This window comes from Triturus cristatus, chromosome 8 (genome assembly GCF_964204655.1).
Source record: "Triturus cristatus chromosome 8, aTriCri1.1, whole genome shotgun sequence".
Taxonomy (NCBI): Eukaryota; Metazoa; Chordata; class Amphibia; order Caudata; family Salamandridae; genus Triturus; species Triturus cristatus.
Genome location: NC_140591.1, coordinates 182,592,353 through 182,609,581, shown reverse-complemented (window position 1 = coordinate 182,609,581; position 17,229 = coordinate 182,592,353). Strand labels below are relative to the sequence as shown.

The 17,229-nt window shown below is 50.9% G+C and overlaps 1 protein-coding gene across 3 annotated transcripts in view; it reads left to right on the top strand.

Moving 5' to 3' along the window:
* The window catches only part of LOC146801785 (E3 ubiquitin-protein ligase TTC3-like), a 1,762,960-nt gene extending 1,746,774 nt beyond the window's left edge, over positions 1-16,186 (top strand). For all 3 annotated transcript variants that reach the window (XM_085621278.1, XM_085621277.1, XM_085621276.1), the window contains exon 46: positions 14,525-16,186. In XM_085621278.1, the coding sequence (XP_085477404.1) occupies positions 14,525-14,632 (108 nt within the window). In that variant the 3' untranslated portion in view covers positions 14,633-16,186. The remainder of the gene's footprint in view (positions 1-14,524) is intronic.
* The last annotated feature ends 1,043 nt before the right edge of the window (positions 16,187-17,229 follow it).

Sequence of the window (17,229 nt, the reverse complement as noted above, 5' to 3'; positions counted from 1 at the left end):
AGGGTTAGGGCTTCTCAAACCCTAGGTGCACTCACTCGAGGGTCCCTCGGTGGGCGTGCTAGATAAGCGTCGTGCAGGTTCTGAAGATAGCCGGTCCCGCAGGTCTCGTCACACCTACGACTCTCAGCTGGGCTGATGAGGCAGGTAAAAGGTCAGAGATGGCAGGGACTCGGGTCTCGTCGAGCTGGGCAGTCTTGATCCGTAGGAGAGACTTACAGCAAACCGCAAGCGCTTAGGTGGTGCCTGCTGGTGCAGGGTGGCTACTCCTTAGCCACAAGGGAGAGTCTTCAGAAATAGTCAAGAGTTCCTTTCGTGGAAAGTAGTTCGTGATTCGGAGTTATCCGATTATCTGATTATCCAATTTGGGAAGGGGACTCGCTCCTACCTTTATTCTAAGAAAAGGGGTTGGCCCGTGACTAGGTTCTACCTATGGGTGGAGCCTGGAGGGGGGTGGTTACACCCCTATCCTTTGTCCGGCTTCGCGCCAGCTCAGGGGCTGGTGTGCCCCCGAAACTGGTTTGAGCCGGGCTATGCACAGTGAGCACCGGGGTGCCACTTGCAATCACCTTCCTTTCAGCCCTGCCTACCTGGAATACACAAACCCTGTCTGGGACGGTGCTAACACCGCCCTTGACAGGAAACCCTTTGTCCAAGCTCCCCTTGCTGGAAGGTCCCCCAGCAGCAGGAGGTCAGACTTGTGTCTGGTGGCAGCATCCATTTTGTGATGCTGAGGCTTGAGTCAACTTTAACCGGGGTTCAAGGTTACTTCCATGTCGTGTCCCTCTAAAAGGGGGGAATGCTAACCCCGTCACCAGGACTGGCGAGGGGTTCGTATTCCCATTCGTATGACACCTTACTCGACATGTATAGGTGATGCGATGCCAAAGTTAGCAAATAACCGCAAGGATTATAATGCATTAAAAGTAGTTGGCCCGCGTCACCATGGAACGGCTATTAGGACTTGGTTCCGCAAGCCGTCGACGGGCTCAGCTCGCGCCAGAGCACCGTCCCACATGATTCCCTGCACTCTGCCTTCAGGATTGATAAGGCCTGCTATAGGAGTGACTGATAGGAATCCATGTGTCCATTTTAGGGTTTAGGTGTAGGAATACTACACCTACAGCAACGGGTGATTACACCACGTGGCCCCAGCTGTCGTGCAGCCAGTTGTCAGATTTGGGCGGCCATTCCAGGGGTGGCATAATACATGCTTCAGCCCCTGGTAGGCCCTGGGTACACCGATGCCCTGGATACCTGTGGTATGCTGAGACAGGGACTGACAAGGCGGCCCAGTTCCAATTAGTGGATGCACCTAATGTACATGTGTGATAATTTCGAGAGAGAACAGCTAGGCTGTGGGTCTGATTGGCAGGCCCACAGCCGGGGAAAGTCGTAAACCAATGAAGCAAAAGCAAAAAATCTGGGTGATCATAGGATTGCAGACCCTACTCTCCTACACCGGGAGTATCAACCTTGGTTGCACCATTCAGGGGTTAGCACAGCTGAGGTTCAGCATGTAACCCTACACTCACTAACTGGGTGACCAATTCTTGCCGTAATGACAAATGGCAGTTTCACATTTTTACTGCCAAAACATAAAAAATACATGTTCTGTCCACGAAATCTGCTGCACCCTGCCTTAGGTCTCAGTAGGCCTGCTATGTGGTGACTTACATATGTTTCAGGGGGACATTTGACTTTGCCATGGCTTTAAATTGCAAAGTCGGGCTAGCAGTTCAAAACTGTTATTCCAGTCTGCAGTGGCACAAGTTTTACCTTTGTCACACTCAGGGTGGCACAACAGTGCTGCAATCCCTCTGGGTGACTCTCTAACTTACAGGCCCTGGGTGTCATATGTGTTAGACCTGGCATAATTGGCGTGGGTCTCCCTTCCTCTCTACTCTCCCTATCTTTTATATTGGCTGGATTTAGATGTTGTGGGCGCCGTGCCACTGCTACTCAGTGCCACAGCGCAAATGCTCCCTGTATATAAATGACTGTATGAATAAGGATAACTATAATACCTACATCGCTGTAGCCTGTTTCAATAGTGAGTTACCTTCCATTTCACTGTCGCTACTGCGAAACGATCCATTCTCATAGGCCAGGATGGGCCGGTTAAAGATTGCTTTCTATCATCTTATCGGGCCCTAGGAACCTGATTGGACCCTCGAGTTTGATACGTATATGCTCAGGATATTGAGGGGCACCTTTTATTAAGGACCGTTTATATATTTCATGTGTTGAAATACCTTTTCTGAAAACGTGGTAGTTTCTTGCCTAAGCTTTACTGTAGGCTGTTGCGCGTATGTGTATTGGCCGTGTGGTTTTGGAGCAGCTGGGTCAGACCTGGCTAGAGAGAGAGATCGGTAGTCCGAGCATGGGGAGGGGTGACTCTTTGATCCGAGCAGGGCCGTGCCTGGCAAAGTGAATGATGGCTTCACCTCCCACTGGGTGTCTAATAGCAGACCCCCTCATTCTGAAAGGGCTGGATGTCACCTTGTAAAACAAGTGCTCCCCGGTCCGACCGAACTGGTTCTGACCGGAGTCAGTGATTTGCAACCTTAGAGAACAAAGACTTTTTAGGTATAAAATGCTGCGCTGGAACTTTGGTCAAGTGTGTTCCTTCAGGATGTCAAGACGAAACTCTGTCCGAGTGAACAGAGGAAAGGACTTTGCAACTTTCATCAAGCTTGCCGAATAGACTACTCAAGGGCCTAAATCGAGAGCGCCTCCTACAGAAGTCTCAGGGACATTAGACTTCACCCCGTCCGCCGTCGGAATTCCTGTGCGAGGAGTTCTGCTTGCAGGTGTGACCTCCGTCGAGTAATCCGGAGCCTCTAGTTCTAGTATGAGGACCGCGGACTGGGCGCTTCTGAACTTTTGCTAAACCTATGCGGGCTGCTGCAGCTAAGAGAGAGCTGCTGCCGCTGAGAGCCCGCCTGAATCGAAATTGAGACTTGCTAAACTTTCGCTGAGCTAAGGGAGAGCTGCTGCCACTGAGTGACTGCCCGACTCTAAACCTTTGAACCTTCTTGCTAATCCTGTATGGGCCACTGCAGCTAAGAGAGAGCTGCCACTGCTGAGAGCCAGCCTAAATCTGTATCTTCAAACCTTTCGCTGGATCCGTGTGGGCCGCTGCAGCTAAGAGAGAGCTGCCGCCGCTGAGAGCCTGCCTGGATCGGCATCTTCGGACCTTCCACTGAATCTGCGTGGACCGCTGCAGTCGAGAGAACGCTGTGGCCGCTGAGCGTCCACCTTGGTGCCCGCCTGGTCGAGAGCATAAATTGTCCCATGGGCCGCCGCAGCTAAGAGAGCTGCTGCTGCTGAGTGCCCACACCCTGTGCTACGGTGCACCATCGTGATCTGTCCCGTGGGACGCCGCAGTAAAGAGAGAGCTACTGCCTCTGAGTGCCCGCGCCCTTTGCTACTGTGCACCATCGGGATTCGTCCCGTGGGCCGCCGCAGCCAAGAGAGAGCTGCTGCCGCTGAGTGCCCGCACCCTTTTGCTACTGTGCATCATCGTGATTTGTCCAGTGGGCTGCCGCAGCCAAGAGAGAGCTGTAGCCGCTGAGTGCCCACCCCTGGTGCTATTTTTCATCCTTGTCATTTGCCCCGCAGGGCTCCGCAGCTAAGAGAGAGTTGTGGCCGCTGAGCACCCGCACCATTGACAACTTTGCATCCTTGGGATTTGTTCTGTGGGCTGCTGCAGCTAGGAGAGAGCTGTGGCTGCTGAGCGCCCGCACCATTGACAACTTTACATCCTTGGGATTTTGTTCTGTGGGCCGCCGCAGCTAAGAGAGAGCTGCTGCCGCTGTGAGCCCACCACGGAGCTGCACGACGAGAGTCATCGCCACCAGCAGCCCGGGCCGCTGCAGCTGCGCGCTGCTGCCACTGGGCGCCCGCCTGCCTCTGAATGCCTGAACCACTGTGAGTGCACGCTGCGGACCTCAGCCTCCAAGACCTGTGGTCGCTGGGAGTCCGCCTGTCACCGTCTCCGCTTCTTCCAGAAGCTGCGTGCTGTAGTCCCTTTCAACGATAGGTACCTGGTGCGCAACGGGTCGCGTAGGCCCCGGCCCTGAACTCAGCCCGTGTCCCGCTTTGGGTGAATACGTTGTTGTCTCTTTTAGTCCCTATGGGTTGACGTGAATTGTAGTTGTTCAAACGCTTTGAGAGTCTTTGAGTTAAACTGTTGGATAAAGATATTATTTTTCTATATCTGCCTGATTTGTGTTCTTTTTTTAGTGTCGTTACTGTCTTATTGTACGTGGCCATAAACGCTTCACACACTGCCTCTGAGATAGGCCTAACTGCTCGTGCTACATTACCACAGGGTTGAGCAGGGTTTATCAAGGCAGCCCACTTGCAATGTGAGAAGTTGGCCTGATATATGTCACTAATTCTAGTGTACACCTTGTATCAGTCCAAACAACCCTTATGGTGATTGGTTGTAAAGTCAACCTTATAGACCAGCTATCCTAGTGGTAGCATGGACAAGAGCAGTCTTAGGCTAAACTCTGAACGGCATGTGAAGCCAGCTGTTATACCATTTGTAACCCCTTGAATACCAAATGAAAGGACACCACAAGAGATATATATATATATAAAATAAAGTGTATTTATTCTAGTCAAACCCTCAGCACTCTTTATGAGATTCGAGGTAAGTACAACACAGTCTTATTCAAGCATACATTAAGTCACACAGGTAAGTAATACAGTTAGGCCCTAGGGGCCACGCAAACCATATACTAAGTAAGTGGTATAAGGACCACTGTCACGGAAATAGGATAGGCCTAGGCCTAGGGAATCGCTGGGCTACACTATACTACCCAAGGTTAGGAAGTGGGAGGCCCACGGGATTCAGGTGCAGAGTGGAAAAACTCACGCGTAATGCGTATAATCGATAGAAATAGTACAGTTTAGAATTAATAAGATTTAGGACACTTATGGAGTAGCTAGGAAGGCGAGACTTGAGAACTAGACACTAGGATAGTCAATACCCTGATGAGCACCGGAGTACCCAAGTTACCTAGCCCACGGGCTGCGGGTGCATAGGTGTGAACTTGCGTCGGGTCTCGTCGTCGACTCCTATGGATGCCTGAAGGAAAGATGCTGACAGGCAGTCAGTGAAGAGTGTCCGGTGGATCCCAAGGCCGGGATCAAGAAGGAAGGATACCTGCAAGCAGAAGGGACAGAGTCTGGGTCACTAGCCAGTGACCACGTGGAACCAGGAAGGAACCAGGCGATGTCGGGAGATTGCAGGTGAAGAGGTGAAGTTTGTCGCAGCAGCCACGGGTACCAGGAGACGTCGAGGATGACCAGGACCAGGAGGCGAGCTGTCCCACGAAGGCTCGTGCTGTCGGCGGCGTCGAAGTCGAACTAGGACTCACCAAGCCTTGGCAAGCGGAACCCACGAAGAATGGAGGACTTGCTTCTGGTGCAGACCAGGAAGGTCTGGGGTGCTTCTCTTTTACAGAGGAGCAGGAGCCAGTCTGGAGGAGCCAAACCAGCAGTGGAAAATTGAAGGTGTGTCGTCGCAAAGGTTACTCGCCAACGGGCAAGCAACCGGACAGACGCGGCAAGCAGGAAAATGCAGAAGGGCCCCACACAGAACTCGTGGAGTGTGGGGGGCTGATCTTCGGTGCAGATGGTGCTTGGGGTTGGGGCTTCTCAATCCCCGGTGCACAACCTCGAGGGTGCTTCAGAAGCTGCGCTGGAAGATACTCGCCACTTTTCCCAGGTAGCCGGTCCCACGTCTCTCGTTGCCTCCACGGATCTCAGCTCGGCTGTGGATGTGGGTCAGGGTCGGAGAAGTCTGGAAGTCAAGGCTCTGGTCAGGCTCTGCAGTCGGTCCCTCGTAGAACTTCAGCAAAGCAAAGGGTAAGTCTCTTGATGGTGCGTTATTCGCACAGGGTGGCCACTCCTTGGCCACAAGGGAGATTCTTCAGTCTTCTTCTTTCGTCGAATGTCGAAGGTCCAGAGTTTCTGTTCAAGTTGCAGGTTCAGGATAATCTAATTTAGAAGGGCCCAACTAGCTACTAATATACTGGGCTAGTGGGCTGGGCTACCTGCAAGGTCCCTCCTATGGGTGGGACCAGGAAAGGGAGTGGCTACACCCCCTTTCCTTTGTCCAGTTTCGCGCCAGAGCTGGGGCTGGAGTGCCCCAGCACCGGTTTGAACTGGACTATGCATGGAGCACCTTGTGTGCCCCAGGCATGTCTCATTCCTTTCAGCCCTCCCTGCCCCAATACACTAAAGTCTGTCTGGGGAGGTGCTAGCACCTCCCCAAGCAGGAAACCTATTGTCCAGGCCTCCCTGGCTGGGAGGGCTCCCAGCAGCAGGAGGTCAGACTCGTGTCTGTGGCAGCAGCATCCATTTTGTGATGCTGAGGCTTTGGTGAGAGTTAAACAGCAAAGTAGGATTTTAACATGTGTCTCCCTCTAGAAGGGAGGGATAATATCCTCATCACCAGAAATGGTATGGGGGTATTATTCCAAAGTGTTAGACACCTTACACGACATGTTTTGATAAAGCCAAACCATAGTTACCATAACCGTTTAAGATTATAAGGCACTTTAAGAGTATATGGTAGGCTATATCATAGAACAGCTATAAGGACATGGTTCCGAAAGCTGCAGACAGGCTCAGCTCATGCTAGAGCACCATCGCACATGTTACCAAGCACTCTGCCTCCAGGATTGTTAAGGCCTGCCATAGGAGTGGCTGATAGGTACTCATGTGTCTATATATAAGGGTAGATATAGGTATACTATATCTAAGCAAGGGGTGATTACACGACCTTGCCCCAGCTGAGTGATCAGCCAGTTGTTTCTGATTGGAAGGGCAGACCAGGGGTGGCATAATACATGCTGGGAGGCCTAGGATACACCTATGCCCTGGGTACCTAGGGTACACTGTACAGGGTCCAATAAGGTGATCCTTACCAATTGGGTATGTACCTAGGGTACATGGAGTCCATTTTAAAGAGAGAGTAGACAGCCTGAGACCCTGAATGGCAGGATCTCAGGCCAACTAAGTCGAAAAACCAGCTAGACACTAGGCAAAAATTTGGGGGTAACCATAGTCAGATATCCACCTTCCTACACCCTGACTTAAAGAAGGGTCCCTATTTGGACATTGGTGCCAGCCACGGCCAACTAGAGACCGCCATTTCTAACAATATGCTTGAGACTTAAAGGTAAGGTGGGTATGCCAATTGGGTATAGCCTATGTAACATACATGTATCTGAAAGAAACACGTTAGTTAGATTCCTCACCTTAGAATATCCCCAGGCGTCAGACTGGATCCGGAAGATTTTTCGTCAGCAATACCCCTTGCGCGTCGCTAGGCGTCGTCTGCGGCTCCGCGTCCGTCGTCGGCGTCGTGCGCCGGGATGACGTCGTCGGAGTACTTAGACGCCGCCCTCGCGCGCTGACGTCAGTTCTTCTTTTTTCCGCACCAGTAAGCGCAGATCCGGGAGAGCTACCCCTTTAGTCACTTTTTGACTAACTTTTTTCGATCCTTTTTGATCTTGTCTCGACTCTGGTGCCGGTAGGATGCCTGGTTTTAAAGCCTGTGCTGACTGCAACCGCTTGATGTCGGTTACGGACCATCACCGCCGGTGCCTTTACTGCTTGGGCCTCGACCACGACGCGGAGTCTTGTTCGGACTGCAAGGCCCTGACCTTGAAGGCTAGACTGAAGCGGTCCCGTAAGCTTCTCGAGCTTCGCCACTCGGCTCCGCGCCCCTCTCGATCCCGGTCCAGGAGGAGTTCCAAGGATCGGTCGCGAGCCGCAGCCGACGTCCTCATCGCTCGTCTGGCTCCAAGTCTTCGGGTAAGTCAAAGCACTCCAAGAAGTCCAAGAGGCGACACCGCTCTTCGGACTCCCCTCGCCGGTCGCGCGACTCGGCCGAGGGTCAGGGTGGTTCCACCCCCGCGACTCCAGCAGAGCCGCAGGCGCCGCGCAAGTCCCCATACCCGCCGGTCCCTGGGACTGACGCGACGCCGGCGGAAGTCAGTGCCTTCCTCTCGGCCATGAGGAACCTGGCTCCGCCGTCGACGCCCGCTGGCGCGCCTTCGGGCCCCGCGGACTCTACTGGGCAACCTTGCCTGCCGGCGGCTCCGGCCCCGGCGCCGTCGACGGCTCCGGCCTCGACGCCGCAAGTGCCCGAGGGACCCGTTCCCGAGTCCCCGCCGGTACCACCTCCGACGCCGACTACGCTCGGCGTCGAGCCCCAGTTCAGCCCCGCTCCGGGCCCGGCACCGTTACGGCATCGATGGACGCCGCGTTCGGCGCCGCTGGAGACACATTATGTCTATCGCCCGGCTCCGATCCTTCCTCCTGCATACCAGGAATCGGATGATGGGGGCGAATGGGAGGGATCCGAGGATCCTATGGCCGTTCAGGCTCAATTGTCACAGGACTGGGCAGATGAACTGGGGGAGGCCAGTGGTCTGGATACCTCTCCAGACACTGGATTCATCTCTCCTCCGACTATGGCTTCGGAGGAGGGTGCTGCTTTCTCTGTGGTGCTGCGCAAGGCGGCCGCAGCCCTTGGGCTCGAGCTACCTGCCGTGGCTGTGAGGACTAACGTCCTCACTGAGGTGCTTCAGTCTGCAGCAAGCTCCACTGAGCCTCTGCTGCCATTCAATGAGGCCCTCACTGACGTGCTGCAGGGCACCTGGTCCAAGCCCTCCACAGTTCCTCCTGTGGACAGGAACGTCGCCAGGCGCCACCGCCCTGCTCCGGGCGACCCCAGTTTTCTGTCCCAACACCCTACCCCCGAGAGCCTGGTTATCCAGGCCTCTTCCTCCCAATCCTCCTTCCCGACCGCTCCGCCGGACCGGGATTCCAAGAGACTGGAACAGTTCGGCAAAAAGCTGTTCTCCTCCCTTAGTTTGGGCCTGCGGTCTTTGAACACCGCCTGTCTCTTGGACCGTTATTCCCACTCTCTGTGGGATACGGTGGAGGACGTGCTGCCCCTGTGTCAGGAGGAGGTCCAGACACGACTTACCCAGGCTCTGGCCGATGGGAGGGATGCAGCGCGACCTGCTATCCGATGTGGGCTTGACACTACGGACTCGCTGGGTAGGGCGATTTCTACCTCAGTGGCGCTTAGACGTCACGCCTGGCTGCGGTCCAAGTCCTTTTCGGGCGATGTCCAGAGCACCCTCATGGACATGCCCTTTGATGGCACTCGCCTTTTCGGCGAGAAAGCGGACAGTGCGCTGAATCGCTTTAAGGACTCCCGGGCTACGGCCAAGTCCTTGGGCCTCTCGGCCCCGCGGTCGCAAACTTCCGCCTTTCGCCCCTTTCGTGGCCACGGAAGGGGTGCCTGCTCACGTACGCCTAGCCACCAGCCGCAGAACCAACCTGCGCGCGGTCGCGGACGTGGTTTCCGCCGAGGCGGTTCTGGAGGACGACGCGGTCAGCCCACATCCACCCCGGCAGCATCCGCCTCAAAGCCTTCCTAGTCCGAGCTTTCAGGCCCATTCCACGCCAGTGGGCGGCAGAGTTCGCCATCACCTGCTCCACTGGCGGTCCATCACATCGGACAGGTGGGTGCTGCAAATCGTCCGAAGGGGTTACTCCCTCCCCTTCGAGACGACCCCTCCAGCCATGCCACCGCAGCACCACCGTATCTCGGGAGATCATTTGAATCTTCTCCACGAGGAAGTTTCGGCCCTCTTGGCCAAGGGGGCCGTCGAGCGCGTTCCGAGCCCAGAAGTAGGTCGTGGTTGTTATTCCCACTACTTTCTGGTTCCCAAGAAGGGCAAAGGGGGCCTACGCCCTATCTTGGACCTCCGGAACGTCAATGCCTTCCTCCGGAAGGAAAGGTTCAAGATGTTAACTTTGGCTCAGGTTCTAGCTGCCCTAGACCCTGGAGACTGGATGGTAGCGTTGGACTTGCAGGACGCATATTTCCACATCCCCGTCCTGCCGGCCCACCGGCGTTACCTACGGTTCACGGTGGGCCAAGAGCACTTTCAGTTTACCGTGCTCCCCTTCGGCCTCACCAGTGCCCCTCGGGTGTTCACGAAAGTGATGGCGGTGGTCGCAGCTCATCTGCGCAGATCAGGGGTTCCATGCTTCCCCTATCTCGACGACTGGTTGTTGAAGGCGGGCTCGCCCCAGACAGTCGTCTCCCACCTCCAGACTACGGCGGATCTCCTGCATTTGCTGGGATTTTCCATCAACGTGCCGAAGTCACACCTGAGTCCCTCTCAGAAGCTCCTCTTCATCGGAGCGGTTCTCGATTCGGGGCAGTTCCGGGTCTATCCGCCGGAACAGCGGGTCCAGGATATTCAGGCCCTGATTCCCATCTTTCGGCCTCTATCCTGGGTTTCGGTCAGGCTAGTGTTGCGGCTTCTGGGGCTGATGGCCTCCTGCATCCTACTAGTGCATCACGCCAGGCGGCGAATGCGGGCTCTGCAGTGGGACCTGAAGTTTCAGTGGGCCCAGCATCACGGCAGGGCACTGCACAGCAGTTGCAGTGGTGGCTCACGGACCGCGATTGGGTCAAGGGCAAGAGCCTCTCACTTCCCCAACCGGAGCATGTCGTAGTGATGGATGCGTCCCTCCTGGGATGGGGTGGCCATATGGGAGAGGCGGAGATCAGAGGCCTCTGGTCTCCGGCGGAGTCTCGTCTCCACATCAACCTGTTGGAGTTGAGAGCGATCCGACTTGCACTGAAAGCCTTCCTTCCCTTTGTCTGGGGCAGTGTCGTGCAGGTGTTCACGGACAACACCACCGCCATGTGGTATTGCAACAAACAGGGCGGGGTGGGGTCGTGGACCCTTTGTCAGGAGGCTCTGCGCCTCTGGACGTGGCTGGAACACCAGGGCGTCACCCTGGTGGTTCAACATCTGGCGGGCTCTCTAAACGCCAGAGCAGACGAACTCAGCCGCCGGTGCATGATGGATCACGAATGGCGTCTGAACTCCGAAGTGGCGCAAGGTCTCTTTCAGCAGTGGGGAGAGCCTTGGTTAGATCTATTCGCCACCGAAGAGAACGCGCAATGTCAGCAGTTCTGCGCGTTGGAATTTCCAAGGCGGCACTCGCTCGGCGACGCTTTTCGTCACGAGTGGAGTTGCGGTCTGTTGTACGCCTTTCCGCCTATACCACTTCTGCCCAGAGTGCTGAAGAAGATCAGGCACGACCGGGCCCAAGTCATCTTGGTGGCTCCGGATTGGGCACGAAGGTACTGGTATCCCGAGCTACTCGGTATGTTGACCGATCCTCCGATTCGTCTGCCCCTTCGGGAGGATCTTCTGTCGCAGCAGCAGGGGACGGTCCTCCACCCGAACCTGTCCAGCCTCCACCTCCATGCGTGGAGATTGAGCGGCGGCAGTTGATGCCATTTGACTTGCCTCCTGAAGTCTGTGATATCATTCTGGCAGCCAGGCGTCCCTCCACAAAGACGGTATACGCCTGCCGGTGGAACAAATTTGTGGCATGGTGCACAGCAAAGGCTGTGGATCCCCTTTCCGCCCCTCTTTCTGAGGTTCTACTGTTTCTTCTTTCTTTGGCCCGGCAGGGCTCTGCCCTGGGCACCCTGAAAGGTTATTGCTGCCATCTCTGCCTTCTTGCGGCTTCCTGATCAGCCTTCTCTTTTCAAGTCCCCTGTAGTTACACGCTTTCTAAAGGGCATTACTCACACGTTCCCTCCTGTCCCTTTTGTAATGCCTCAGTGGGACTTGAATCTTGTTCTCACATTTCTAATGTGCGCTCCCTTTGAGCCTCTTCATAATTGTCCTCTTCGTCTGCTGACGCTTAAGACTGCTTTTCTGGTAGCCATCACCTCGGCTAGACGGGTGAGTGAGCTCCAGGCTTTATCTTCAAAGCCTCCTTTTCTCTCTGTTCATCCGGACATGGTTGTCCTTCGGCCTCGTCCCTCCTTTCTTCCGAAAGTGGTGACTCCATTTCATCTTGGGCAGTCTGTCACCTTGCCCACCTTCTTTCCGCCTCCGCATCCTTCCAAAGAGGAAGAAAGGCTCCACCGTCTGGACCCAAAACGTGCGCTCTCATTTTATCTGGACCGCACAAAGCAGTTCCGGGTGGCCGACCAACTTTTCGTTGGATACGTGGGTGCTAAGAAGGGGAAAGCTGTGCACAAACGGACCATCTCTCGGTGGGTCATTTTGTGCATCAAAATTTGTTATTCCTTGGCAAAAAAGGACCCTCCTGTTGGGCTGCGCGCCCATTCTACTCGGGCCACAGCGGCTACTACTGCTTTGGGACGGGGAGTCCCTTTGCAGGACATCTGTCAGACGGCGACGTGGGCTTCGCTACACACGTTTGCCAGGCATTATTGCCTTGACAGCCAAGTCCGGAGGGATGGCTTCTTTGGCCGTTCTGTCCTCCAGGACTTTCTGGTGTGATCTTGGTTCGCAGACCCACCACCGGGGATGGTATTGCTTGGGTATCTATTCTAAGGTGAGGAATCTAACTAACGTGTTTCTTTCAGATGAACAAGTTACTTACCTTCGGTAATGATGTATCTGTAAGAAACATTAGTTAGTTAGATTCCTCACCGACCCACCCATCCTCCCCGTTCTGCGAACTGACATCTAGGGTTAAGGTTATCCTTTTCAGGCCCCTAGATTTTATTTTTGGCACCAGTGTCGGTCTTTGCATGGCTCTGCGTTCCTGGCGCGGAAAGCTATGTACAAGAACTGACGTCAGTGCGCGAGGGCGGCGTCTAAGTACTCCGACGTCATTCCGGCGCACGACGCCGACGACGGACGCGGAGCCGCAGACGACGCCTAGCGACGCGCAAGGGGTATTGCTGACGAAAAATCTTCCGGATCCAGTCTGACGCCTGGGGATATTCTAAGGTGAGGAATCTAACTAACTAATGTTTCTTACAGATACATCGTTACCGAAGGTAAGTAACTTGTTCTTTGGGGTCAGGGCACTGGCACTGAGGTCAGGTTAGCGGGCATCAGTGCACTCCGAGTCGAAAAACCAGCGTCAGTCAAAAAAAAAAACATGGGTGTCATCATACAAAATGAAGGCATTTTCTTACAAGGATAATGCTGCTGCCAGTGCAATAATCTTTGGCCATACACAGGAAGCTGTGGATGCAGGGTCTGGCCTTTGGTCATTTCTTGCACTGATGCCATGTCCACCACACTCCATTCCGGGGCCTGCTAAACATAGTCTTGCACTGATGTGGACTGAGATAGGAATCCTACTTTATCTATGTCTGATGGGCAGTCGGTGCAGTGATGTCCCTGTCCATAGGCCTCAATTCCATATTTCTAGCATCTACTTAACATGAAATCCAGTTGTACTTTGTAGATACTCAATTGCCCCTGCACAAAAAGGCGATTGGGCAAAGCCGACTGTGCTTCACGCTCCTGTCCCCACATTATGCAACCGTTCACCAGAGTCCACTGAGAATTTCCCAGAGGGTGGAAGACAGGGCATGTGAGCAAAGGATATGTCCTGTAAACACTACAGCAATAAATTCGGGAGCTAGTATTGTTTGGTTCATCAACTTTTTTTTGTAATCTACTTGTTCTATACCCAGCCTAGCGCAGCCTCTCTCTTTTCTCCTATTTTCATTGCATTCTGGAGCTTGATAGCAAGATTTGGGAACGAAGGAAAGCTGGGCCTAATATAGTCATCTGGGGATATTTTTAGTGTTCTTCATCCATTAGCCTCTCTTCTGTGGCTGCCAAAACCACTCCCTGTCCATGGCTTAGCTTCTGACAAAAGATCATCTTCAGCCATCAGCCCAGATTCAAAAGAGAGGGTTCTAGGCGATATAAGGTGTTAGAAATGTATGACACTCTTGTAAGGATGGTATCAAGTGCCTTTTCAATTGCTGCAAGAAGGCTTCCAGGAGCTGTAAATGAAAGGGGCCCAATCGAACTAAAAGTACCGTAGTTATTACTCGCTGAGTACGTTTTAACAGTAGGTACATTTTCCTTTGTAATTACTGCAAATAAGCAAGTTGATCCAATCTTGTTTTCAGGACCTCTAAACTGCCATTTAACAAACAAAGAGTAAATATAATAACTGAAAGCCGTTAATAACCAATTTCCCCAGAAACACCCGAAATATGGAAGCGATGGGCAGATTATCAAGGTTTATATCTTGAACCTATACCCCCGGCGATGATATACCTTGACGTTCTGAGGTTGGATATGCGCATTGTGACTAATTTTACATATGCTAGTTTAGCGCGATTGGAGTCATTATCCTATATTGCTTACATGGACAACGTGACACTGCTGTTCTTTGTTTATAATGTTTATTTTCATGTTATTCAGCCCTAAGTATCCTCATTTGTTTGACAAACCTATTATAAAAGGTTGGCATCTGCACCACTGCCCTATCATGTATATGACGTATTGCCCTGGATCCTCCTGGGCTTATTTTGCCTGTCAACAATAAAATCTGTTGTAAAAAAAAAAAAAAAATTAAGTACGCGCGCGTGCGTATGTTAAAATATACAGTTGTATGAAAAAAAGTATCATCTTTAACTTCCATTTCTTTTTCTATCTTTTTGCAGTGCATTAAAACCTGGTTGCACGCACAAAGTACGTGCCCAACATGTCGTGTTCATGTCCTTCTGAATGAAGATTTCCCCGTGCTTACAAGCAGGAAGCGACCTACTTAATACTATAGAGATATATATATATATATTGTGCAGTCATATTGTTGTACCACACTGTTTCGCCATTCCTTTCACTCAAGCAATGATTGCCTTCCCTGACAATCTCACTTAAGAGCATCTTTCTAATACCAGTCACAAATGTCCAAAATCTGAGCACAGCTATGGAAGACTACTCATAAATGTCCTAATGCCGACAACAGCTTTTTAACACTATTCATAATTGTACAAAAGCCGAGCATGGCTGTGCAATACTAGTCCTAGATGTTCTAAAACCAATAACAACTTTGAAATACTAATCATCAATGTCCAAAAGCCAAGCGCAGTTTAGTAATGCTAGTCATAAATGTCCACGAGCCAAGCATAGTCATATATGTCTAGAAGGCAAGCGCAGCTTAGTAATGATAGTCCTAAATGACTAGAAGCCAAGCGCAGCTTGGTAATGCTTGGCATAAATGTCCACGAGCCAAGCATGGTCATAAATGTCTAGAAGCCAATCGCATCTTAGTAATGCATGTCATAAATGTCCACGAGCCAAGCATAGTCATATATGTCTAGAAGCCAAGCGCAGCTTAGTAATGATAGTCCTTAATGACTAGAAGCCAAGCGCAGTTTAGTAATGCTAGTCATAAATGTCCACGAGCCAAGCATGGTCATAAATGTCTAGAAGCCAATGGCAGCTTAGTAATGCATGTCATAAATGCCTAGAAGGCAAGCGCAGATTCGTAATGCTAGTCCTAAATGTCCAGAAGCCAAGCACGGCTTTGTAATGCTAGTCATAAATGTCCAGAAGACGGCACAACTTTTTGAGGCCTTTCTCTTCTCCTTTTTCATTACGCTCTTTCATTACTCACCCCCCACCCCCCCGTAAGAATAAAGGCTATTGACATAACATAGAAGATCAGCATTCGAAAGTGATGCACATCCTAAGAATCTTTGGCACTTATTTACTCTATTGTTTGGGCCATTTTCATAACTAAGTGAAAAGCCTGTGAGAGAGGCATTTACTCTTGCGTTATTAAGAAAAAGCTTGATACATTGGTATCTGGGATGCATTTAAGACCTTAGAGAAGAACGTACATGTTGTCTGCCTACAAGAATGATCTCAGATTAGGACCCTGACGTTTAAGTCTCCCAATGCTTAATGAGCAGGGATTCACAGGTAAAAGCTGCAATAAAGTGTACATCGACAGCCAGTTGTCAAATAGAATCCGGCCCCTGTATCTTTCAGACTGTAAAGTCTTTAGTAAAGTAATACCCAATAGTATTATAGCGTACTGAGCGGCACTCTGTATAGACTAGCCCTTCCTTATAAAGTAGTTTTTCTTATTGGAATTATTAGCTCGTCCTGTTGCCTGGTGTAAAATACAGTTAGTTGGCTGGAAAGCATGTCCTGATACCTCTTACAGGAAGAAGCCTGTAGTTGACTTGCAAAAATATAGGCTCTATGGGCCACATAATTAAACCCTTTGGCCGTAGTGTTTGAAAATGTCAATGGTAAAGGCCAGATCTATATTGTGGTATTTGTCAGTGGTATGTCAATAAATAACATTTTGTATGGCATATTAAATTACTACTAATACTTTATACTGTTGACCAATTCAAATACCCCTCCACAAATCATTTTGAGTGTTGTGGTTAACATGGCCAAAAAATATAACTGACACAAAGTTGTGTACATGACACATTGCTACAAGCTTATACTAGACAACCACCAGTGGACACAGGAAGTTGCAACACATTGTTTTCCATGCAGTATTTATAACAGAGACAAAGTCCAATTGTTTATTCTGTGACCTTTACGACTGTCATATCATAATCAAGATGTTAAAACAGTCTCAACACCTACTTTTAAATCATGCGAATTTGTTGGTCTAGCTTAAGCGTTCAGATTTTTTTTTATCATTTACATTTTTTATAAAAAATCCTTTCTTGAAGAATTTGGCATGGTAAATGTTTACAAATTATTTTATTCACTGAGATTTTTTTTAACTCTTTTCTCGAAGTATGTGGGAGAGCTTACGTTTTCAAATAATTGCATTCATTAATTTGTTTTAATTCATTTCACATAGCATGTGCCACCTGCTTTACTTATTGGTATACCTTTGATTCTAAATGGACGATTTTTGTTGAAAATCTATTTAATTTTTTCAGGCCCTGTGAACTTAGTTGGACTATGAATGTGAGATATGGATCTGTGACTGGGTTAACAGAAGGCACATAATCACAATATCTAGATATTGATATGGAGCATGCTGTAGCATAAGCACACCATGTGAGGATATCAACCTTCTCTTGTACTCGTATAATAAAGGATAAGCGGATGCGGAGGTGTTAACTCCTATTTACAAATAGGTACCTGTGTCAAAGCACATATTCACGATAGATATAGTATCAGTTTAAATACACAGAATAGATTCTGTAAGGCATTTTTCCTCTCTGATGCGAATAACAGTCACATTCAAAATGTTTGTATGTTCTTTATTTTATTAGAAAGTAAAATGGGTTATTTTTCTAACCTATCCAAATCTTCTTGCATGTGTCTTTCCAATCATCATACTATCCCCCCAGCACTTGGTTTCCCATCAGTAAGGGGACACCCC